The sequence below is a fragment of the Coloeus monedula genome, assembly GCF_965178545.1.
Source record: "Coloeus monedula genome assembly, chromosome: 15".
Classification (NCBI taxonomy): domain Eukaryota; kingdom Metazoa; phylum Chordata; class Aves; order Passeriformes; family Corvidae; genus Coloeus; species Coloeus monedula.
The window spans coordinates 3,323,752-3,349,905 of record NC_138795.1 but is presented as its reverse complement, the minus strand read 5'-3'; the positions used below and the strand labels follow the sequence as shown (position 1 = coordinate 3,349,905).

General features: G+C 43.2%; 1 protein-coding gene across 2 annotated transcripts; it reads right to left on the bottom strand.

Moving 5' to 3' along the window:
• Positions 1–38: 38 nt before the first annotated feature.
• On the bottom strand, positions 39–22,099 carry SFXN1 (sideroflexin 1; the record flags this gene model as incomplete). 2 transcript variants are annotated; one of them, XM_082291654.1, is made up of 12 exons in its annotated part: positions 21,993–22,099; positions 21,104–21,204; positions 12,955–13,129; positions 12,189–12,359; positions 11,116–11,214; positions 9,742–9,817; positions 9,096–9,181; positions 7,730–7,857; positions 7,175–7,224; positions 2,122–2,171; positions 1,420–1,467; positions 39–135 (listed from the first exon to the last, which is right to left on the bottom strand). In XM_082291654.1, exons 3-12 carry the CDS (start codon positions 13,116–13,118, stop codon positions 39–41), a joined length of 969 nt encoding a protein of 322 aa, XP_082147780.1. In that variant the 5' UTR covers positions 13,119–13,129; positions 21,104–21,204; positions 21,993–22,099. The 2 variants fall into 2 exon arrangements, with proteins under 2 accessions (XP_082147780.1, XP_082147781.1); XM_082291655.1 differs by lacking the exons at positions 39–135; positions 1,420–1,467; positions 2,122–2,171 and adding an exon at positions 5,463–5,559.
• Between the last annotated feature and the right edge of the window lie 4,055 nt (positions 22,100–26,154).

The following is a 26,154-nucleotide window of genomic DNA, read 5'->3' as shown; positions in this document are numbered from 1 at the left end:
ACAAGTTTCTCCTTGAAAGATACTTTGCCTTCCTTGAATTACAATCCTTTATTAAAGTATACACGTTCTAGGCCAGGGCTGCTCTCTCGGATCTTGGCTTGCAATTCTGGCTCCAAGCGCGATACCGACATAGAACTGAGCAAAAGAAACAGTAAAGGGGTTACATCAAGCAAGCAGCAGAAGGGAAAATAAGATGGACAATGCATCTGGTGAAACATCCCGCATTGTTAAAAGAGTTTTCAGATCTTTTTAAACATCTTATCAAGGAAGCAGGCTCACAGACCAGGGCAAATGAATCCCTGCTCCAAGGGCACTGGAGTCTGTGGAGGCAGGAAATTGGCTGTTGCTACTACCATGAGGATAAGGATCTGCTTCATTGCTCAGGTTGTTGCTGGCAGTAGAAACTTACCTTCCTCAGAGTGTTTTTATTAAATAGAATGTATTTGCCTATTTAACTTACTACCTGATTTTATTCAGTTGAATAAAAGTTTTTTTTTTTTTTTTTTATGAGAGCTGGTTCACAGTAAAGTCAATTGAGCTGCCAGGTCATTTGAACAGCTGCACTTTCCTGAACACAGTTCATGGTCTAATCTTCCTTTGAACTGGAGAGCCATGACTGAAATCAAGAACTGCAGCATGTGTACTGGGTTGGTTTGTCAAGTCATCTCCAGGTAGCCTAGTGACACGTGTTTACCACAGTTCTCTGTCCTAGGCCAAGCAGGGAGACAGATGGTGTCAGACAGCTTTGTTGTACTCAAACAATGCTGAGAATTGGCTATTGTTTCCTGGAAGTCAAAAGCTGCCTTAGTTGTTCAGTATTTTAATGGACTCAGCTCAAGCTTGGATTGTTTAAGGTACATCTGGCAGCTTGTTTAGACAACCACTATTAAAATGAGAGGGACAGCTGAATTTAAGGCCCTGTCTGTATTACATACCATACTGAGCTAAGATTTTTGTTAAGTAACTCAGATTTCACAATGATTTCAGCTATAATGAATATTGTTTCTAAGACAGCTTTCAGTACTGAGCTATTTCTGTATTGATGAAAGAGTCTGGAAAAATATTAATCAAATAACAAATAAGCACAGATAGTCCAGTGCTGTTTTGTATAACTAGAAGAGTTTCCAGCTGAAAATAAAATGGGCTCTGACTGTATTTAATGCATCTATAACCTTACTGGACATGAATATATTGTATAGAACTCATCTTGAGCTGCTGGGGTTTGTAACCAACTATCATATGTTACTGATGAATAACATAGTTATTACTTTTCTGTATATTCTCTTGTTTATCACCTTTGTTATATGGGAATTAAAACTGTGCTTGAGCAGGCAATGACCCCTTGTTTGTGTCTGTGTGCAGCACCATGAATGGATCTGGAGTAACATTAAAGTGAGAACAAGTCACAGCAGTACCCACCTTTTCTGAGGAAACAGTGCACAACACAGGGGAGTTGCAAACACGAGACTAGAGGAGACAAAATCAGGTTTACAATATTTAGGGTGCTAAAGGAGAATTCAAAAACCTTATGCATGATTTAGGTAAAAAGCTTTCTAGCTTTTTTTTTTTTTGTAGACAGTGAGGTAAAGTTCCATAAAGTGCTGTGTAACTTTTATTTCTCACTGCATTGTCCCTTATTAAATCATTTACCTACACGTAGCACTAAATGTTTCAATACCATGCTCCCAAACGTGTCTAAAATTGCCATTTGATGTCCTTACAGTGTTTTACATTTGAGTGCAGGACAACAGAAAATGCCAGAACACAGCAAATTAAACCTTATTAACTGAATATTTCAAGAATCCATCAACCTCCAGGATGAGATTCCACTGACTGTTTAGAGGCAACAGCCAAAGCATCTTTTCTAATTGAGCTGCCACATTCCTTTTTTTGCCACTCCCTTTCTCCCTCCCTCTGCTTTTCTTGGCAGCTTCTTCCCTGCTAGCGGCTTTTTTGTTTTTAACATGATATTTTATCAGTTACAGAGATGGAAATAACTGCTATGCCCTCATTAACTCTCACAACCTTTTTTCCTTAAAAAAAGTGCAAATATTTCTACTTTCTCAAAACCCTCAGAAGTATCTCTTAAGATAGCAGACCCAGCCCAAAGAAACCACTTACCAGATTCCAACTAATCCAACTTGAATGGGAGCACTCATCCAAGGAAATCTCTGTTGGAAATAAAACCACACACCGTAAGTGTGGAGTCTTTTCTTCCGGCTTCCCACCTTCCTGGAATTCTTGTTTTACAAGAGACAGATTGCACCTAAAAGACTCTTAGATGTGAAGGCAAAACCCTGACCAGCGTGGCTTCATGCTGAGCTCATTTGAGAGCCAAATCCCTTTGGAAAGCAGTAAGGAAATTCCCAGGGGAATCAATGTACACTGCGACCCTAAGTGTCCCTTAGAAACTCCAATGAGAGTGTGGCTGTTTGACTCAGGAGCTGCTCCTGGGCCTTTTCTCTGATTCTCACAAGCCCACAGCAACAACAGAGCTGAAATTTGGAGTGGTGCTGCCACACCTCTGAAGGGCACAGGGAATTTCACCCAGGCATTCCAAGGAAGAGCACGGTCTGGTTACAGCTCCTTCCCTTTGGTGGCATCAAATGGTTTTAACCTGCAACTGGAGCCACCAGCCATAAATAAGGGAGATGTCAAGTCAGAATGTAAACCTGCCTCTCTTAGCCCTTTCTCCTGTCATATGATTTCCCTTGATGTGCAGGAACTTTTTCCTTGTGGCAACAGTCCAGCTCTGCAGGAGTTCACCTCTTATTGAAGGAAAAAAGGGTTGAAGGATTGGGAAAACAAAGCTGAGAAAGCAACACATAACCCATGGATGTGTTTTTAGTATATTCCTCATTAATTCTGTAACTTTTGCAGAACTTGAATAAGTGCCAAGAAATTTTTAAATTATTTAGGAACCCACTCTCTCTCATTGGTAGAATGTTAATTGAAATTCATTACTAAAGAAGTAAACCCAGAACTTTTCAATGGACACTGCTGCCTCTTGCTACACTAAGAACAGCATCTACCCAGCTGCCAATGAGGGCACGAAGGGAGCTTGAAAACAAAACGGCTCAAAAGATAAAAATCACTTGATACACTAGATGATGTTTGTTTCTGCAAGAAGAGTTTCTCAAGATATTGAAGTTAGAGGAGAAAGTGGTGAGCAGAAGCTGGGCACTGTTTGAGAGTAGAAATGGACAAAGGAAATGTAGAAAGCACAGGAGGACAAAGCTCAGGGCTGAGGGAGGTCACAGCAGTGTCTGAGGCAGGGAAAATGAGCCTGCGTGGAGTAAAATTTCTCCAGAGCCTGAGGGAGAAGAAACAATGTAGAAGACTGCTTCTCTTTTCTTTAATTTTTTTTTTCCTGCTGTCAATCTGTAATCCAGAAATGAGTGCAGGAAGAACTGTGTAATTCAGCAATAACCTGCAACAAGAGGTAACAAATGGGACAGAACAACAGCGAGAAGGGCGAAGAGTGAAGGCAGCTGAGCTTTGCTGTTCTGGCATTCCCTAAACACCTCCATTTGACCCTCAGCTGAGACAAATTCACCCCAAATGCTTTACATTTCATACCCTGGGAGAGTCCATGCCCAGAGGTGGTGAACACAAGCCAAACCCTGCACTGCCTCTGAGAAGGGAGGGAGAGGGACGCTGCGCATTGCAGTGGGAGTGTGGGACCCAAGGGATGTAACAGAAAAGCCCCAAATACAATTTTATAACTAAAAAAGGCTGTTGGAAGGTGTCCTGAGAGGAATAAATGGTTTCATGCCTTTGTCAGAGTTAGTCATTGATCTGAGAGAGAGAGAGAGGTGTCTAATACAGACTCTGCAAAGAACACGGAGTTTATGTGCTGGAACATTTTTTGCCAACTTGATCTGAATTACAGCCTTTCTTTTTCAAGAATGTTACCAGGCTGCACTAATCCAGAAAGATGGTGAGGAAAAAGTAACACTGGGAGGTCAGAATTAAGAACTGGAGTTGCCCAGGGAACAACGCAAAACCATAAAACAAAATTCAAATGGAGGCTGCACACCCCCACAAAGAGAGAAAATGGAGAAAATACAAGAGAAAGAGCAGAAGAATTCACTGTGTTAGAGAACCATCGTTTAACTCCGGAAGAAAGCAGTTCCCAATGAATTAGCATTTAATTTCCAGATGTCTTTATGACATTTTAGTGGTTAGTGCAAACAGAGAAAATGGAGAAATTATAATTAAGCAAACAAAAGCCATAAGGGGAATCAGCTTCTTTCTAACTGCCTCCTTTCTTTGTTGGACATAAAAATCTGTCAGCTTTCCCAGGCCAGCTATGCCTGTTTTCAAAAAAATAAATAAATGAAATGACTGTGAAATTAGGAATGCATGGAGGACTTCAGGGCATAAGACATTCAAGAACAATGCTTGAAGACAAAGGCCCTATGTTCTGGTTTTGTAACTGTTTTGAATACAGATTTTAGCTGCAGATTAAAAGACCTCACAGAGCTTGTTTCAAGGATATATGAGGAAACTTCTAGAATCAACTTGGATGTTAATTCAATATGCAGAACTGTACAGAAACTGTAGTTAAAGCTGTAAGAGTAGCAATATAAACACAAACTTTCATGTTGATTGGAATTTTCCTAAGTTTCTATGGAAAAAAACCAATTTATTTCTTTAGAAAAGTTACCTGTAAGTAAAATCTATAAACCCTCAGGGCAAGGTTGTTTATGGATCCTCCTGCTGCAGCAGGTAAATTAACTTGGTTCTGCACAGAACTGGTCAGGAGTACAGCCACAGGGATAATGAAAATGGACATTATGCAGCCTAATCACTGCTACGCTGCATAATTACATAAAAAGGCCCCGAAGCTGCTGCTGAAACCTATGGTGAAAGAACTTCTACAGTTAAAAATACTTTCTCAAGGCAACTTCTTTTTGAAGCAGTAAATATGTGCTTATGTTCTAAGAACATTGAGGCATTTTCCAGCAAGAACTTCTGGGAATGTTGTTAATTCACACCGATGTCTTGGTGCAAAACACAGTGGGAATGTGGCGGATGAGTAGTGCTACATGACCTACATCTTATTCCACATATCAGAGGATGACAGGCTGCTCTGAGACCAACATTCCAGGAGTATTTCCCTCTCTCTTGTCTTACTGCAGGCCAGCTTTCTATTTTCTTTTATCATTCACAACCATTTGCCTATTTTTTGGCCTTGTGTGTTGCTTAATAGGCTTTGGCAAGCAGTCAGGAATTATTTCCAAGAGTGGTAGTGAAGCAAAGGCCAAGGGTAGTGAGTTAGTAAAGCAGGGTGGGGGTGGTGTTGGAGTGCTGGGATGGGATGGTGCTTCTCAAACTCCACGAGGACATGCAGAAGCTGCTTGTTAAAAATGCAGCTCATTCCTTAAAGGGTTTAATACTAATCTCTACCAGGTGTTACCACTGGCTAGCTGCAGAGCAGTGTTTCACCTGCATTCAGTCTCTGAGGCTGAGGGAGAGGACAGGTGAGCATAAACGGCCAGGATGGTACCAGAGACCACTGAGTAGTCACTGCAGAAATCGCTCATTTTGGCTGATCTGAAAAATTTACAACACCCTTATGTTGATTACGCCACACAAAAACAACAGGTATTTGTCTCCAGATTTTGAGGATTGCTGCAACTTCTTCACAAATGTATTTTCCAGCTGAGTTAATAGCATTTGTGACATTTCTCACACGTCAAATACAAACAAAATAATTTTTTCCCTAAATTTTTTTTTAACAAGGGTTAATTTTCCAGGCAATACATTCTCAAGAAGATCACAGCATCACAAGTCGTGGTGTGTTTGGATGCCCTGCAGGCTCACTTCTTCCAGGAGATAAAAGCAGCACACACTGATTTTTACCCTGAAACTCAAATGCCACATTTCCTGTTTTTACACTCTGAGCAAAACTGTTTTCTGTTAACAAGTGGGAGGAAAGCAAAGCACTTTAGGGGAAAAAAAGTTTTAAGATTGCAAGACAATCACAGAATGGTTTGGGTTGGAAGGGCTTTAAAGACCATCCAGTTCCACCCCCTTCACTATCCCAGGTTGTTCTAAGATCTTTCCAACCTGGCCTTGGACACTTTCAGGGATGGGGCAGCCACAACTATCCCAGGCAATCTGTTCCTGACTTATAAATACAGAAACACTTCCAAACAGGGTGTCTAACTGGGTAATCTCACTCTGTGAAAGAGAAAGGAAGGGCAGAAACAGTAAGAGATAAAATTTAAATACTTTTAAAACTTTATCTTAGACAAAAAAAACCATTCCAAACAAAATCTTCCCCTGCTTCTCCTGCTTGTCCCCACACAAACTTTTCCAAGGGAGGGTCTGGAGACTCAGACCATGATTTTTTCCCTAATTTTTTCTAACAGGAAGGAGACAGATTTTCTTAGGCTTCTGGGGTGGGTCTCACAGGCAGAGGCTTTGCTTTATCAGTAATTAAATCACTGCTATCAGCAGTGAGGATGAAACTCCCTTTACTGGTAAAGAATTACACGGCTCCTCACCTGAATATTATTTCCCTAAAATATTATTTTAGACAACCCTGTAACTAATTCCATTATTGTTCTTTACCCTCTCATGCACACAGTGCATTATGTTGATGTAGGTTATGGATTTACCAACACCAGGGGTTTGACTTCACACTACATCAGCATAAAAAGATGCTGGAAATAAGGAATTTTTGTTTAAGAATGCCCATTCTGTGCCTACCCTGCACTTTATGTCCAGTAAATTTTAAAGGATCATTTTAAAAAGAGATTTTTACCATAATTTTTGTTTCCATACTCAGATTGTTACTACAGCAGCTAAGCAAAGCCTCCTTACTGCTATCTTGAAAAAACCAGCATTACTAAAATGTTTTTTTTTCCCCCAGAAAACTCAGTACAAGGAAGGTTTATTTCACAGGAAGAATCTGCATTTTAAGAACAATTATAAAAGTAACAAGAGTGCTCCTATTTTCTCAATGTTACCTTACACTGTGATAAAAAACCCAAGTTACCCCTAAGAAAGACAGAAGGAAAGTGACAGCTGTAAAGCAAGTTCTACAGGGATGTCCTCCCACAGTGTTTGGGAGGCAAATATGAAGATTCAGGAAGTATTTAAATGTCATTAAAATATTAACTTAGGATATGAAATACATTGAGGTAGATTATCTAAGACTAACCTTTAAAAAGGCTTTCTTTTCCAGGGCATTCATTATGAAGGGAGGAATTGCTGCAAATAAGATAAAAAAGGCATTAACCTCAGAGAGAAAGGCACTTTGTTTTCATTTTCTGTTTAGCTGAACTAATACTGTAACACAATTTTCACAGCCTTTTGTCATTCACTGAGTTTTCATTTCACATTGCCAGCTGGATTGGTATTTACAGATCTGAATTCTCCCAATGAGCAAACTTGCAATTTCACATGTAAACCTGAGCTCAGTAATTTGGCCCTGGCAGAGCACCTAAACCAATTCCAAGCAAGTGGAATTTGCTCCCATTCCTTTGCTATCTGTATCTTTTCTGCACAAGCATCCCAGGAGCTTTTCTGCTGCACTTCAGTGTAACACACTGAGGATGTTTCCACATTTCCCTGGGGAAGTTCTCAACAGAAAAGCAAACACTGCCTGGGGAACTGTAAGGTAACTTGGCCTCTGAGGAAAATCACTTGGCTAGAACTGAAATCTCCTTCTCACAGCTGGAACTGATAATCAGGACTGCACAGGACTTATCTTTACCCATGCCAGGAGAAGCCATCAGAATCCTGGATATCACCACCTGGGTGATTGCCTGCTGAGCTGCTTTGGATGAATCACCCAGTCTGTTTCCATTCTCATCCGTGACAGGAATTCCAAACTTGAGTTCCCTGTTTAATAAGGGGTAAAAAATAAAGCAGTGATGGATGTGAACTTGTTTTTTCACCTTTTTTTTGGTCACCTTATCTCTGTCCCTTAAAATTGTCAATTATAACAATTACATGTTGTATTTTATTTTCTAAGTTAGCCTCTCTGTAACGCTCTTTGGCACAAAAAAAATTTCAAAAGGTAGAGAAATATCAAGAAAAAATATATTGAGAAGTTACCAACTGAGTATTTGTAACCGCAATCTGCTGCTTGAGTCTGCTCACAGCATTCCAAGGAGGAAGAAAGGAGATGTGCTTTTTCTGTGTTCCACAGAAGGGAGAGGTCAGTTCACAAAGCAATTCAGAAAAGTGGAATTTTCTGGACTGCTCTGCAAGTGGAGTCTGTCCTATCTGACAGACAGCTCATGGAACACAGGAAGATTATTTTCACTGAGTTGAAACAGAAGGCTCTGTGAAAATTCCCCCCTGGCATTCTAGTCTGAGTTGTCATTTCAACCACGAAGAATATACTTGAAAGTATAAAAGGAGGCACAAGCCAAGTCACATTTCTGTAACTGCATTATTCTCTATCAGATCTTTTGCTCAAGTGCAGGGTTAGGTGTTATATTGGGACAAGCAGAAGGAACAGCAGATTTCCTGAGGGCTGCCTTTATTCTTCTCTTCAGATTTTATAGAAAATACTACCATAGATCAACTTCCATCATCAATACAAACTCTAAACCCTTTTCCACCCATAAGCTTGTATTTATAGTAGACAGAATACTTTTAATATGCTGTTCCTTACTACTGCTCTTATTCCTAGTCAAATCACAACACAAAAAAAAAGTTTGTTTCTGACAAACTGCATGTTTTTGTCACCTCGATGATTAAACAGAACTGCAGAGCCTGACTTCTATGACTAAGTTCTGCAGGTGGCATTTGAAGCACCATTTTTGAAATGACTGTGTTTTTCCAAAGTGTAGATGGTATTCAAGGGGTCCCTGTGATCAAAGTTTTGAAGGAACCAGTAATTGATTGGAGATCCAAGACTGAAGAACTCTTTGGATATTTATCTGAAGAGAATGAACACGTTCTGTTTTATACCTGTTACAAACAACCAGTCAAAACCTCATGCATGAGGTTTCTGCAAAGTTCTGAAACAAGCTACAGATATAAAATGTGCTTTATTTAGTAACTTGCTGATCTACAAACAGAGCAACATCTTTTCTTCTAGCATGAGTGATCATTGTTCTTTTTCCTACCTTTGTCTCATTAGTGGAATATTGATGCAGTTGGCAGAAGCAACAGCAGCAAAAGGAACAAACCTCCCTATAAGAGGTGAGACACGCTGTAAAACACACAGGGAGGGGAGAAAAAGGAAAATAAAAAGGTATATAATCATTGTCTTCATTGAAATGCTTTATCTGCTAATGACAGACCAGACTTATTTCCTTTATATTGAATTTCAGTGAAAACTCACTGGTGGGGCAGAGGTAGAACAAGATTCAAACAAGAAATAAGTCATAAATGCTTCTTTCCAAAGTGAGTAGTGGCAGGAGAGTGACAAAACCATTCTGAATTTAGCAGCATCACAGGGAAGTGTAATTACAACTCCAATTTAATTTCAAGTGCTATTAGATGCCTTGAGATGTGAAAAAGAAACTGGAAAAAATGGCACTTTATTAGGTAGAGTCTGCATGAACCAAGCATGGGCTGTCTGACAGATATGTATAAACCCATCTCCATGGGGAAAAAACAAGGTTGGGATCTAAAGAAAGGATTACAACATTCATTACAACTCCACAGTGGGAGCTGTGCACGACAGAGATACACCAGAGGAGAAATGAGCTGTGAGCTTCTCACAGGACATCACAATTCAGTAAGAATGGAAAAAAATACCAGCAATACCTTTGCTAGTGAATTAAGTCCTAAGGCTGTTGCAACAGCACCCGTGGTGGCAGAAACATAGGCTGTTCCCAGCTGGCTAAAACAGAAATGAAAATGTTTGCACATGCACAGAGACATTGATGTCACTTTGAAAAATAATTACACTTTACACATGTCGTTATACACCCCCAGAAGTTAAGTAGGCTTTTTTGTGCCACTGCAGTAAGGTGGGGATGGAAGATCCACAATGGGACACTGAATTAAACACTTCTATTTCACTAGCAGTAAAAATCATATTCAAGCCACATTGTAATACTGAATCAGGTTCTGCTGGTTGTGCATTGCTGCCTGTTCAGCATTTTCTCATGTGTCTGAATGAACACCTTGAAGGATTAGTTCTTATTTAATTTCCTAATTGCTTAACCTAGTAAAATCAGCTTGGATTTCCAAGGCCACGTCTATAATAGTAATTAAAATCAAACATACCAAACCCCCCCACACAGACCAGCTATGCTGCAAACACCCAAATCCAACCCAACCTGCCCCAAACCACACTTTACATACTTCCCAGCTAGGAGGTGTCTCTATATGTTTGAATCCATAGTTTGCTCCCAGACATGTTTAAGCAAATCAGCCCTAAAACCAGAAAGTCAAGTACTGCAATTCCAGTTTTCTATTCATAGAATCATAAATGGTTTGGGTTGGGAGGAACCTTAGAGTTCATCTCATTCCACCCCCTGCCATGGGCAGGGACACCTTCCACTATCCCAGGGTGTTCCAAGCCCCGTCCAACCTGGCCTTGGACACTTCCAGGGATCCAGGGGCAGCCCCAGCTTCTCTGGGCACCCTGTGCCAGGGCCTCACCACTCTCACAGGATGAATTTCTATATTTCTCCTCTCCTCAGTTTGTGATTTCTTGCTTTCAGCATCTATTTAGTCTCTTTTTTAGCCATCAAGTACAAACAAGCACAGACCAGTTGAAGGAATCTCTTTTTGTAAATGAACCCTCCGTGTGGAGTGTGCTGGCACTGAGAAGGTGGCACAATGACACAACTAAAGTGCCCCACAAAATACCAGCTTAGAAGTATCCTGGTAGGACACCAAACCGATGAGGAAAACTTGCAAATGGTTGACTGAGCTCTGAAACACAGACTCCTGTTAAATCCTGCACTGTTAAGTGCTCATGATCAAGGTGCTCAGGCTTGTCTTTAATGGCAGAAATGGAGTTCTCAGCTCTGTCATTCTCAGACTTCTCATCTGTGCATATCAAACTAAGAATTAGTACAGATGAAAAACTTATTCCTGTCTCATACCAAACTTTAATACCCAACCATGTTCAAGTACATCAGAGAGCAACTTTTAAACTCATCAGAATTACGAGGTTCAGTGCCTGACCTGACAGTGATTGGGGCATCCCCGCTCCTGTTCGTGTAATTTACTACAGCATTGAAGGACTGGTTGACCCACTGCCAGAAAAGCACTGCTGGTGTCGTTCTTGAAAAGAGAAACAATTGTAATTGTTATTATTAAACTCACAGTTGAACCAACAGCACAAAAAAATGATGACAAATCAAGAAAAGCCACAGAAAGCAGTAACCATGCAGAGGTTCTTGCTTAGTTGAATGAAACAATACAGTCAGTGAGATACTGACTTGACAATAAGAGCTCTTCTAGAAGAATTTAAAAATCACCTAGTTTTGAATCTGAATAATAATGCAAAGAAAAGGCAGAGAGCTCCTCTAGGTGTTATAGATAATAACAGAAGGAGCAGTTAACAGGAGGCAGTGCTTGGGAGTGGGCAGCTGTGCTGAGGGTTTGATTCATATTCTTGAGTGCAATTTAAAGCACACCCACCTTTATATGCACATGTTTATATGTCCATGTTTATATGCACAACCCAAAAGTGGGGTGTGTGTCAGGAGTTTGTGAAACCTCAGCATCCAAATGGCTGCTGCTGTTTCCTCTGAGCTCCCACCAGTTCCTGCAAGCTGTGTCAAAAAGTGTTTCTAACACTGAGCTGCTAAAAGAGCACACTGGCTCTGCTTCAGTGGGCTTCACTGTCCTGGAGATTCCAGAACCACTGAGGAAATGCAGGGATTGCAGGGGAGTTGGAGAAACTCCACAACCGATGGATCGAAGCATTCCAAAGACTCACGGGGCAGACAGAACATCCTGCACGCCTGTAAGGTTAGCAGTTCCCAGGGATCTCCTCTTTGTCCTCCACAGATGGGATTCTGGAACATTTCCCAGTTTGAGGGAAAGTGGGATGGTGAGGGAGAGGGGCTAAGGGCTTATCTCAAAACTACTTTTAGAGGGAACCATTAACCAGTGTAAGGGAATGCGGAGAAAGAAAAAGCAGCAAATTTCACATTTATAAGTATTCGTAATAAATCTTTTGACAATAACATTGATTTTCACTTCTCTAATTAGCAGGCAAATGTTTTATGTGCTATATTGCCACCACTCACCTGTAAAAGGTCATCATACAGCCTGTGATAGTCATGTTCATGGGGACCTGGGCAGACATGCGGCCAATCACGAACATCTTCTCCCCAGTGTCTGGGTGAAAGGCTGAATCATAGATGTATTTTGCTCTCCACAACTCATCTTCTGTCAAGCCAGGTGCCACAATACCTTGTCTTGGGACAGGTTAAGAAACAGGACAACAGCAAAAACCACAAATGTTATAAAATGCTGCAAATTCCTGGGAGAAATGCGGCATCAGAGGATTTGGGGATGTTCACCATAAGTTAATCGAGACTCTCAGATAATCTGGAGAGATTCTTCAGCTTTTAAATGGATTGGTGAGACAAAAAGAATTGGAACTCCAGGCAGTGGTTATGTTGGCCGAGTCTATTTACTCAAACCTGCACTAGGTTTTAGAGCTAAAATGTAGAGGCAAAATCGTTAGTGTGAAACTTTGAAAATTCACTTTGAGAGAATTTAAAAAACCAATTGCTCCAAATGCCACACCTAAGAGGAAGTTTTAAGCTTTGTTGTTATACTATTTTCAGAATTAGACACTTCTGCATTTCAGGACACTTAACAGGGGCACAACTTCCCCATCCATTAGTAAATCTGATTTAAAAAAAAAAAAGGGTTTCAAGCTCTGAAGAATAAGAAGTGGTGCAATGAATACAATGATTTAAATATTTCCTTTTAAATACATCACCATGTACTAATCATTGACATGGACTTTTTTGGGGTCAGCAGTAGAAGTAGGCAATATCATACCTGTAATCATGCACAATTTTTCTTGCATTTTCCAGTTTGGCATCAGATAACAAAATATTCCTGGGGTCTGTTACAGTGAAGAAGTGAGTGGCTCGTCCAACAAAAGTGCTTTGATCCCATCGGGGCTCCTTGATATTAATATTTAATGGTATATCTGCTGACATCTTCAAAAGCTCTGCCAAGAAAACATCAACATTTGCAATTCAGAATTCCACTCATTTCCTAAAGTATCTATAACCTGCAAGATGAAAAGTGGCCACACTTAGAGTAAAAAACCCAGAGAACAAACACCAAAGAATTTGCAGAACTGAGGTTTAAAGGGGCACGTCTACAGAAATGCTTCTGTGTCTCGTGCCCCCAAGCATTTATACAGTATTTATTACATTTGTACAAATACCTGAGGATGAGGCAGATGCAAAGGAAGCACATAAACTTATTAATAAACAAACATGCTAAACAACAACATACTGATCAGAAAGTGCTTTATTTCAGTGATGAATTACTGTTTGTTGAAAATAATGCATTGAAGGGAAGGAGAAATCAACTATTTCAAGAGATGCCTGAAGTGCTATAAAGTGCAGTGACAGATGAAATATTTAATAAAATCCAATTAACTCTTCTGGCATAGCAAAACAAACCAAAAATTAGGAACACGAACCCACCAATTTGTTTTAATAAATGTTGTTTCTCTAAATCCATGTTTTAACAAAACAGAGATTATGTAATGCAACAATCTGCCACATTATGAACACGTGACCAGACCTAATGATACTTCAAAGATGGTTAAAGAACTACAATGAAGGACACTGAACTAACAGAGTTGTGCATTCAGCATAAAGCCCAGGAAAGTAAAAATTACTTCAGGATGATTAAGTTTACTTCAACATCTAATGAAAGAAGAACAGTCCCTCCATAGCACAAGCTATATGAATTTTAACTTCCTTAAGAGAAATTTCTGCAACATATTCAACAACCAGTGAAAAAAAATCCTCCTCCAAATAATGCTTGTTCAAATGGCAGCAGGAAATTGGATCTATATGAATACATTTTAATATATTTATCTATTTATAAATAAAGATCCAATTTTAGATGATCTTTAAGGTCCCTTCCAAGCCAAACCATTCTGTGATTCTAAGATAGCAGAAGGCTAATAAATCTGGTACAGTAGGAGAAACTAGCCTTTTCCCCCTTCTTCCACTCACATTTTCCTCACTGTTAAGTTCATTATTGTACAGCACTATTTATTAGTAGGATTATTTTCATGTGTACCTCTCTCAACCAGGCAGGCTGCAGGATGAATAGAGATCATGGAAATGAAAAAAAGACTCAGGACAGATTTGGAGAACAGATCTCTCATGCACAGCATCTCAACAGGAGATGCTCCTTAGATTTCATTTCCTTTTCTTAGTACTTTACCATTGAAAACACCCTCCTGTGAACAGTGCTGTGTTGTGAATTAATAGTCCATCTTCTGGTCTAAAATGGGAACTGCTGGTTTTGCAAAGCCCTATGAAGGCAAGTGCACTTATTTATTCAAACCCTCTTTTCCACCAAAATAAATATACAAATCAGGACATTAGGACTGGTAACTTGCTCTGTGACTGCTTCCCTTACTTGTAGGAAAGCTCAGGTGTAAATGTTTTTATAATTAAATTATCCGTTTCATCAATAAAGATTAAAGCTACTTGTTAGGATAGCTTATGATAATCTGGTTAAAGCTGTCTAATGAATGCTGAATGAAGCAGTGCATCCATAGAAGCTTTTTTCTTTCTTTTCATTCTGGTCAGTTCTTTCTTTTCACTCTGATTAGCATACACACTACTCGGTTGTGTCTGAATTCCCTTTATTTACTTCTGATACCTCTGTCCACAAACACAAGTCCCTCAGTGGTAAGAAATCTAAACATTAAGGATCTCCCTTCACTGCATATGGTTCATGGTTCAATTCAGGATTGTTTCAGTCTGAAACAATCAGAAAAAGTGGATGTACAGTACACAGAACATTAAACACATTCACATCCTGTCTCTTTCCCCTCCCCACTTCATCTACTCTGTATCTGCTCTGATGTTCCTTGACCCAGGTGTGCTGATGGAATTCACTGCCTTGGCAGGAAACTAATGCAGCAGAAAGATTGTACTGGGGGTAAATAAACCCCTGCACCTGCACAGGCTGGGGTGACTTGCTGGAGAGCAGCTCTGGGAACCCTGCTGGACAATGAGCTGTCCATGACCAGCAGCGTGTCCTGGGGACCAAGAATGCCAATGGGGTGCATGGGGAAGAGCATTTCCAGCAGGTCACTGAGTGATCCTGCCCCTCTGCCCAGCCTGGGGGCACCTCTGGGGTGCCGTGCCCAGCTCTGGCTCCTCAGCCCAGCAGGGCCAGGGAGCTCCTGGAGCGGGGCCGGCGGGGGCTGCGCAGCTGAGGAAGGGCCTGGAGCAGCTCCGTGCCCAGCACAGGCTGAGGGAGCCGGGGCTGCTCAGCCTCGAGAGGAGCCCCAGCTGAGAGGGGCCCTCAGCCCTGGGTGTCCCTGGCTGCAGGGAGGGCTCAGGGCAGGGCCCGGGCTCTGCTCCGGGGCCCAGCAGCAGCACCAGAGCCACGGGCAGGGCCTGAGCCCGGCAATTGCCCTGCACAGGAGGCAGAACTGCTGCCCTGGCTGTGACTGGGCTCTGGAACAGATTTCCCAGAGTGTTTCCATGCCTTTCTCCCTGCTCTTACCCATGCTAGCCAGACGGCTACCACAGACAGGTCAGCACAGGCTTTGGTCTCTCTTTCTCCTTGTAAATCTACGAAACAGGGTTATTGCTGCTGCAGCAGTAAAAAGCAACCTAGCAGGAAAATGGAAAACATCCATTAATTCATGTGTTACAACTAAAACTCAGGCTTGAAATCACTCTGTTTAGGAAGATGGAACAGAGAACGTGGACTTTACTACTACTAATCTTAATAAAGGACATACAGCCTTCAATCCTGCCTAGGATGGGGGGTGGGACAGCTGCCCACCCTGCAAAAGGCTAAATCTCCTCTAAAAAGGGGTTTACATTTTAGGCTGCAGCTATTTAAGTACACAAACCCATTTTCTTTTTTCCATGATGTGGCTGACTTGCACTTTTAGCAGGTAAGTAGGAACAATGCTGCTCTAAAGAGCTTAAACCAGACCACCAATGCCCACAGATAAAGGGCAGATGTCACACATACAAGGGAGTGTAAAAAAGTTCAGAATAATATGATTTGGAGACACATAAAACTTGCAGTGAAGTAAAAAAGGTGGCTGAGTTTGCCAGTCACGGGACTCTGAATCACAGACCTGTTACAACAGTGCCTGAGAGAACCAGGCAATTTCTGTCTTGAAAACTCAAAAAGTTTTCCAGCAAAATACTTTTACAACAAAGGCCCCACTTCTTGTTTTAAAGAAACTGTATGATGCTACTCATGACTAATCAGACCCCATTAGTAAATGCTGAAAAGGGAAATAAATCCCATAAAGCAAAACCATAAGCTCATAAAACACTGATATACTTCAAAGGGATCCTCCTACAAAACAAAATGTCCAACTATAAAGTGGTGACTGCACAAAAATAGTTTCATCAATGTATTGTCTAACAGCCATAGAGTCATCACCATAAAGTCTATGGCTTTTTTTAAATTTAATTTTTAATTTTAACAGTGAGACCTTAAAACTGCAAGAAATAGGTGCAACACCCTCAATTTAAGTTGCTGCAACACTATTTTTACCTACCTGTCACCTTAATTTTCAGATACCATTTCAGAGGGGTGCTGCTGTTTGCACAATCCATTCAAATGCTCATAATAAAAGCACTGTAATAAAACTACTTAAGATTTAATTATTATTTTAACTACAATGCTTTGTCAAGGGTGGAACTCCACTTCCTTCAGTGATATAATTTTCCACCTGTACTAAGTGTGCCCAAGATTTAAGTTCTCATTATCCATAATCGAATTGAGTACAGAAAAAATAAAGGACATTAGGGTTAAATCAAATTTAAGTAAATCCATCTGAACCTTGAGATAAGTAGATAGTTTGCAAGGGAGCTAGAAAGCAAAAGCACAATAAAGATAAAGACAAAGATAAAACTGTTTGCTTTGTTACAGTCAACTAATAAAGGCAAACTACCTAACCTTTAATTATTTAAAGTGCCTATATATAAACACCTGAATTTATTGTTTCCACCTGCTGCTGTCCAGTAAGTACCAACTTATCCTGAAATAGGATAAAACTTTCAATCAACAGCACCTTGAATTTTAAGGTGGAAGCAGCAAAATTGCCCAAGCAATTGCTCTTCTCCACAAACGAAGCCATTAACAGAGGATTTGGGAAACAAAATGAATTTTACAAACACATCAGTTTTTGGAATAATCCATATAGAAATGTCAGTTTGAGGTTATGTTCACACAGAAGGATCAGTAGTACTGGAAAGGATAAAAAATGACATCGTAACGCAGTCAAACAATTACCAACTCTCATGGAAAACATGCAGTAAGGGAGAAAATGATCCGTATTTTCACTACTTCACATAACAGATCAATTAGAAAGGTATTTAATAGAACCACTTGTACCTGGAAACCCTGCAGCTGTTTTCCCCAGCAAATTAAATCAGCAATAAAGGACGGACTATGCTCTCTGGCACATTCATATCACTAAACCCTTTCAGTTTCCAAACTAGAGCAGCTGTATCCAAACTGCCCACGGAGAAGAGCAGCTGAACTCTGCCTCGTGCTGCTGGATTGTCTGGCTGAGCATCAGCTGTCCCGGGCAAACCCGGGGCCCTGCCATGCTCCAGTGACTGAACAATAATGGGGGGTGGCATTCCCGTGACCAGGGACATTTTTTGGCACTGTTTGTCTCCCCAGCACTGATAGAGGTTTGATTATCCATGTGTGGCTCCTCCTATGGACCAAGTTTTTAGTCATAACTGATGGTGAGTTCATAAAGTTTTTCCTCAACACACGACTGTATTTTCCTCCAGTGAGGAAAAGCTGAGAGAATTGGGATTGTTCAGCCTGGAGAAGGGAAACTTTGGGGTGACCTCATTGTGGCCTTCCAGTATCTGAAGGGAGCTCACAGGAAAAACGGAGAGAGATTGTTTACAAGGACCTGGAGTGACAGGACAAGGGGGAATGGCTTCAAACTGAAACAGAGTAGGGTTACATTGGATATCAGGAAAAAATCCTTCCCTATGAGGGTGGTGAGGCCCAGCACAGGTTGCCCAGAGAAGCTGTGGCTGCCCCATCCCTGAAGGGTCCAAGGCCAGGTTGGACGGGGCTTGGAGTACCCGTGTTTAGTGGAAGGTGTCCCTGCCCATGGCAAATTTCTTGCCCTCTCTGATCAGATGGAATCATCTGCCAGCTCTGAAGTTTAATATTAATATTAACTGGAGGGAATAAAGAGCTTAAGAATAAGTGAGAGTGGCCTCTCTTAACATAATAATTACATACAAAACCTGCACAAAGTCTGATCAACAGGTTTAGTACAAAGGCTACGCTTAGATTTTCCACAGAACCAGCAATAGCAGAAGACTTTAAACCTTGTTTAAAGGTTAACAACAGCAGTTGCAGCAATTATACAAAATGCAGATTCAGGAGTTATCAGGAGTTCAACTCTCTGCTGTTCCTTTACAAAGTTCATCTTTTAAACATCACATTGAAGGTCATGCAACCACTTTTCAAACCAAAGCAACAGCTAGAAGAGTAGCAATGACTATTTAATTTATTTCAGACAGTAACAAACCACTCAATTTTGAGCAACCCAGATATTTCATCTTTTTTTTTAAAACTGTGTTGCATGACTGAATTATCCAGATGGGCAAATGATCTGGGAAAATCTGGGCAATTAAAACTCATGCAGTAGTGCACAAATGATGAAATGCAGCTTTGCCACCTTCCTTGGAACCATTTCTATTTTCTTATGTTACTGACACCTTGTGTTTTAACCCAAGCCTTGAAAAACTGCACTCCACAATTAAGAATTTTCGTCAGTTTCTTGACAGTATCAGCTAAAACTGGGACTAGAGTGACAGAAAAGGAAATTTCATGATGAGGTAACTGTGAACCCAGGGAGAAGTCTAAAGAGAATTCTACATCCAAAAGTAGAGCAGATATAATTGTGATAATGCTCACTGTGACATTTGACTTCTTGGTGCCCAACGCCCAAACTGCAACCTGCAACCTTCTGTTACAAAGCATGGGATTTGCTCGGTAATTCAGCTTAAAATAGAATTCCAACCAGACTGCACAAATGCTGAAAGGTATAACTTTTGTGGTGTCCTTTACCAGGACTTAGACCCATAAGTTCTGGTGATGTAAAGGTGCTCAGGACGGATAACGATTCACAAAATCTTCTAGAGGCAACTAAGAATTCTTTTTTTAAAAAACAACAGTGAGGCTTCTCCCCGAAAACCCACTAAAAATAGAAGGTAACAGCAGAACCTCTTTCTTCACAGAATCCTTTAGGATTCTTTAGAATAGGAATAGTTCAAAAGGTAGAGCCAGGTACTGCTGATGTTTCATGTGCAGACCCACTGGGAGAGACAAAAGTAAGATTTGACACACTTAGGCCCCTGCATCTCCATTCTTTAAAGCAGTCCCTTAACAACCTGATGTCCAGGATGTCCAGTCCCTTAACTGTCCTGATCTCAGTGCCTTGTTCTGGGAAATGAGATGCAGCCTGGAAAATCTTGAGGTTGAGAAAAGTAACTGCTGCGATAAAATGGGGAGAACAACTTCTCTTCTTCCTTCTCTTTATAAACCAAAGTGCCCATGGCTGCTTGTTTTTGCAGAGCTGAGTTCTTCTGAAACATTTCCCATGCCACTTTGATAGAGAAATACTCAGGGGTCCTGCTAGGCCTCTTTATTCCTCAAGGAACATATTGTTCCTTTTTTGGGGCTCCTTTGTCTGAACAAACTCAAGATTTTTCTTTTCCAGTGCCCAATTTTCCACAATGCCCACCCAAAGAGCTGCTATGCTGGCTTAGGAGAAAAGACAGGAAATAAACCACACTCTGATTAGGAAAAAATGACCTGTTCTACTTTAAAACTGCAACACATTGGCAAAGCAACAGCAGAAAGGCAAATCCATGTTTTAATTGCTCTGGCAAAGAAAAGAACACAAGGCCTTCTCCAGGGATGTCAGTCATGGCAGTTAATTAGTTCAAATGGGAAGAACTAATAGACTTTTAGGGGAAAAAAGCACTTTTGTGTGGTGGCAAAAGAGCACATGTGAGACTTACCAGGGTCTGTAAGCAATGGTATTCCTCTATTTGCACTGCATTTGCTGCCACAGTTTGAAATAAGCAGCACAGCTGATGACTGGGAGTCTGATGCAATGTACTTACACCAAATGTTAAAGCCACTTGCCAAGTTTTTCTTTCCCAAAGCAAACTGGTTTTCTACCAGTAAAACGCCTACTTAAATCACCAGGAGGGAAAAAAAATCTTTGTCTGCACTATGATTTTTCCTACTGCAATCCTAAAAGGAATGCTGGAGAAGGCAAATCATGGCAACACTACAAGATAGTTGGTTTTTCTTTTTTTTTTTTTGCTTATAAATGTACATCCCACTTGTAGCCTAGCAACAAAAGCAGCAGCCTGGGTGAGATGAGCCTGCTGCTGGGGCTCTCTCCTCAAAACAGGAGCCATCTTTGGCGTGTAACTTGACCAGAGATTTCATCATTCTGCATTAAAGCCAGCTCCAGATGTTAGAGGTCCCTGCAGCCAGCTCAGCTGTGTCAGCTTTGCTTTGCCACTTCCCTCTCCCATTGCACGAGGCACATCCAGAGACGCCGCACGTGTTCGCCTCATCTCCACAGTAAGGAAAATAAACCTCCTTTGCTAACCAAGGTTAGGACTTATTTCAGTCCTGGTTGCTGCTAGCTTGTTTCTGCTCCTTGTGTTTTAACCCCCACCAATAAACTGCAGGAGGTTTGTCTCTACCCCAGGTATATTCACAGCCTTCTTCTGTAGTTTTTCACTATTTCATGTATCTTTTTCCATACAGTGATATTTTAATTGCACATTGGTACAAAGCTAATCTTCACCCCACCCACCATTATAAAACAATAAATTATTTATAATCTAATAAATTTAAAAAAATTATTAATACTCAAAATTCTGTCTCTGGCTACTAGGTGTCTGACCTTGGAGTTATTTGGCGTGTTCCTTCCCTGGAAAGGATGATCCTGCAGCAGGGAGGCTTGTCTCTTGCAGGCCTGGAATCTGCGCCGCTGTCGCGCAATGCCTGTGACACAAAGCCCTGCTCAGGGGACAGTGAGTGGTCAGGGGCAGCTTTTGGGAGCGGCTGGGGAAGCAGGGACATGTGCAGGGAGGAGAGGGCTGTGGCAGCCCCCCAGTGCCGGCTGCCTGCACTGCCAGTGTCCAGCCCTGCTTCCACGGGGACAGGGGGACACATGGGGCTGGGATCCCGAGGAAGGGATGGGGTGACACATGGGGCTGGGAGCCTGGGGAGGTGACAGGGGTGACACACAGAGCTAGGCCCCTATGGAGGGGATGGGTTGACACATGGGGCTGGACCCCCGTGGAGGGGATAGGGTGACAAACAGCTCAGGGCCTCTGCAGGGTAACAGAGGTGACGCGCGGGGCTGGTCCCCTATGGAGGGGCCGGGTGGACATTCGGGGCTGGACCCTGTGGAGGGGCCTGGGGTGACAGATGGGGCTGGGTTCCTGTGGGGGGGAAAGAGGTGGCAGACGGGGCTGGACCCCTGTGAAGGCGAGAGGGATCACAAACAGATCAAGGCCTCTGCAGGGGTAACAGAGGTGACAGATGGGGCTGGGCTTCTGCGGAGGGGCCGAGGTGACACGGGGGTCTGGTCCCGCGTAGAGGGGATGGAGCAACACGGGCGGCTGGGTCCCTGTGAAGGGGACTGAGGTGGCAGATGGAGCTGGGTCCCTGCCTGGGTCGCCAGTACAGCACTGGGGGTGCCACCGGCGCTGGCTCCTCCGCCCGTCCGCGGCCACAGCCCATCCCCGCGGGGACTGCCCGGCCCCGGCCCCGGCCCCGCTACTCACCCAGCCGCCGGCCCCGCGCCGCCCTGGCCCCGTTGCCCGGAAGAGCCTCGCTCGGCGCCGCGGGCGAGGTGCCGGGGAGGCGGCGGGGCCGCCCCGCTCCGCCTCGCTCCGCCCCGGCGGGGCCGGGCCGGGCCGGGCCGGGCTGGGCTGTGCGGGCAGCGCCCGGGGCCGCCCGCGCCTCCCTCCGCCCGCTTCGCCTGAAGGTCCGGCTCAGCTCGGGGTGGCTCGCATTTCTCGCACAGTTACTGCCATTAATTACTTCATGAAATGTCCTGTGCTGGAAGGGACCCGCTGGGATCGCCAGGGTCCAACTCCTGGCGCCCCACAGCCCCAACAACCCCGCCGTGTGCCTGAGAGCGTTTTCCAAACAAACGCTCCTTGAGCTGTGTTAGGCTTCCCTGGGAAGCCCAACCACCCTTTGAGTGAAGAACCTTTTCCCAATTTTCTTCCCTGACACAGCTCCAGCGATTCTCTCGGGTCCTGTCACTGGTCACAGAGGGCAGAGATCGGTGCTGCCCCTCCCCTGCCCCTCTTGAGGAAGCTGCAGACCACAAAATCACAGAATCACACAATATTCTGAGTTGCAAGGGACCCCCAAGCATCATCGAGTCCATCTCCTAAGTGTGACCCATACGAGGACCACGGTGAGGTCTCCCATCAGTCTCCTCCAGGCTGCGCTGGATTTGGATTGTTGTCACAGGGTTATTATCAGAAACCCAAGCCACACGAATGCCCCCAAACCTGGCGATGAGGGACAATAACCTGCCGTGTGTGAGGACAACACCGCCGGCTCAGGAGGCCGTTCTGAAGGTCGCTCAAGTACGAGAGGCTTGCCACATCGCTCACGCCTAGGAGAGGAGATAAAAAGTGCATTAGCAGCCAGATAAGGAGTATCCGCATGTCACTGTCACCCCCTGCTCACACTCGAGCCGGACATCCCTTCCTCAGCCGGGCTCCCAGCCCATAACCCTGGTGTCTGCTGTGGGCACTGGGAAGGCAGCAGTTTTCAGGGCAGGATGTGTCTTCATCTCTATTTCAGCAATTCAAAGCTGCTGGCACCCAGTAATGATGTTCTGGATGCAGCTGCGGAGGAGGAAACCGGCACTGGGACAAATGGTGGCCTCCCCACGGTCATTTTCCTTCTTTCTGTTACTCCCAGGGGTGGCCAGGCCGCTGCGACAGGAGAAACGCCCAGGAACTTCAAACCTTCTAATTTGGTTTTTTTAGTTCCCCTTAAGTTCTCATCAGTCCTGTGCAACCTGCTCACTCGTGCCCGTGGTCCGCTAATTCCAGGTGTCGCGGCAGGTGACACTGTCCCTGGGCGGGCACAGGGTGAGCACAGGGATGGGGACATTTGGGATTGGCGGGGGCATGGTCACAACCGGGGGCGGTACCGGCCGGGGCCCGGGGAGGGCTGAGCTGACCCGACCAGTGCGGGCAGGACCGGCCCGGGCCCGACCCGACCCGATCTGAACCGGCACGGTCAGGTCCGAGCTGTGCCGTGGCCAAGCCCAGCCCAGCCGAGCCGAACCCGAACCCGATCCTACCCCATCGCATCCCATCGCATCCCATCGCATCCCATCGCATCCCATCGCATCCCATCGCATCCCATCCCATCCCATCCCATCCCATCCCATCCCATCCCATCCCATCCCATCCCATCCCATCCCTGAGTCCCCTGGGAGCGGGGCACACGGGTGCAGACACCGCGGAGCTGCGGCCCCTTTACAGAGCACAAGCTGTGCTCGTTCAGGTCTTTCGTGGACCAGAATATCTCACGAACGGATTGCAAGTGCCATCTATAGCCCAATCCAGCTCCTCTGCTCAAATTCCCGTTGTAAAATCGCTGCGCTGTCCACAGGTCTCATCCCCGGAGGAGTGGCAGCTGTGCAAGCAGAGCAATCCTACTCTTCTGCTCTTTGGATACAGGACTGAGCTCCCTCTCCCTGCTCATTGTGGGATACAGAGTGGGAATTTTATATTAAAAAGCCATGACTCTGCTCAGATACCAAATGTTTGTGGAGTTGCACTTACTGATGAAAGCTTTGCTGTTAATACTCAACTTCTATGAAATTACACATTTTTTTTTCATAAAATAGAATTGTGTAGGCTGGAGTTTGTTTTCAGTTTTTAACTCAAAGCCAACTCAGTTCATGATTTTCAATAAAAAATTAAGAGTCAGCCTTCATTCTGACACAAGCCACATCCAGTCTCAGATGTCTCCTGCTCTATTTCTCCTGTGGCTCCACAACTTAAATCTTAGAGATATAAATATGACAATTGCAGGTGCAAATATACCAGGTGAGAGTCCATCATGAAAGAGTAAAAACTGGCACTGATACCCTTGCGCTTCACAACAAAATTCGTGAACAATTTATATATTTCCCTGCTAATGTCTAATTCTTTTTAATCTTGTCAGTCAGATCCCAGTCTCCATGACCACTGACAGATCCAACACTGATACATCTGTGGTGATATCTGGCCATAACACTTGTTGCTAAAAAACATGGCAAAAACCATCTTGTTCAGAAAATGGAAACAGCTGGATGTTGTGCAGAGAAATAAATTAGTTGTTGTTGGGTATAACTGGTGTTGTTTTGTATGGTTTGCAGTCTGAGGACTGATGTGTTCATAATAATTTTCTTGTATGCCAAAGATACCAACTTGTTCATCCGATTTAAAACCACACATGGACTTTTCTTCACATCACAGCTGAAATTCTGCTTGCAGAGTATTTAATGTGGATATATGAATACCTAAATTCTTTCTCTGAGTTGCTACGTGCAAAGCTGCACGAGTTAATCATTGCTCTGTGCTCAGTGCAGATGGTTTTGAACAGCTACAGAACCTCTCTTTCACTGGACGAGTCATTTCTCCCATTGCTGAGTAACAAATCTGATATTTTGCCATGGATCCCGAAAGGGCTCGAGATGGCTCTGAGCAATCACCACCAGTTACTCGTGAGCTACAAACTGAAGGGCAAATGGGTGAATATGGGTAGTCACAAGGAATATCTGACCTCTCACTCCATGTCTTTCTTCATCTGCACTGATTTTCACACTAAAATGTTTTTGGCTGTATTAAAAATATACATCTGGATTAATCAAGTAAGCCCCACCCCAGCTCCTTTTGAAGCATTCCTTTCAGTTGCCTTATTTTCCAAGGGATATATTAATAAGATTCCTGCAAACTCCCAGATGCATTTGTTGAACGAGGGATGAATTTAACCATCTGCGTGTTTCCACCTGGAAGAATTCCCAGACTACTACAGGGGAAAGTTCTTCCCTACACTGACCAGAAAAGGAAGATTTCTGTTCCTCCACAATTACTGCCTCATCTAAGAAATGAAGTTTTCTGTATTTACTTTACTCAAACTTTCATGTATTCCTAAGTGAACATTGGTGTATTTTATGTTTTTATCGATTTCAGATTAGCCCTGGGAATCAAGTGAGTAAATGTAGAGCTCCTGCACGTGGTTTTATGAACAGAAATGTCCAGTAAGTGGCACTGCAGGACCAGGAATTCCAAACCCTGGGTTAAAAACAGTGCAGTCAGAGTGAACGCAAGCATGGGAGATGTCAAGACTTTTCTGCTCCATGAAAAAAGTAGTTGTAGAGCAGTGGGGAATGATGTGATGATGTTCCAGAGGGCACATGCAAGGATCTGGGGTGTATTCAGAGGCTGGCCCTGGAATGTGATGTCAGAAACTGGCCTTGGCACCAAGCTGGCTGTTATCAGGGGTTTGCCAGAAGAAAGCAGCAGCATTTCTGGGAATTATTCATTAGCACTCAATGGGAGGTGCCTGTGAAGGCTTCGTGCTGGGTTTCGCTATCAGGAGCTGAGTGCTGGGCGAGGTGAACCACATATATCCAGCATTTCCTGTGGTTTCCTGACGTAATATCCATTAATTTTATGTAGAAGATCCAAATTCCAGACTGGGACATCAGTACAGTCTGAGGGAGTTCAAGGATTGTTTTTGTAAATGAGCCAGCGATTTCTGTGAGTCTGTGTCAGTATACCAAAAAAACCACCACCCTGTTTTCCCAGTCTCAGCTGATAAGGAATAAACTATTATCTTGGGAAATTTGATCAAACAGGCAAGTAACACAACATTTTTTGGCAATATAAATTGTAACAAAACTCTTACATAAGCTGATAGAGT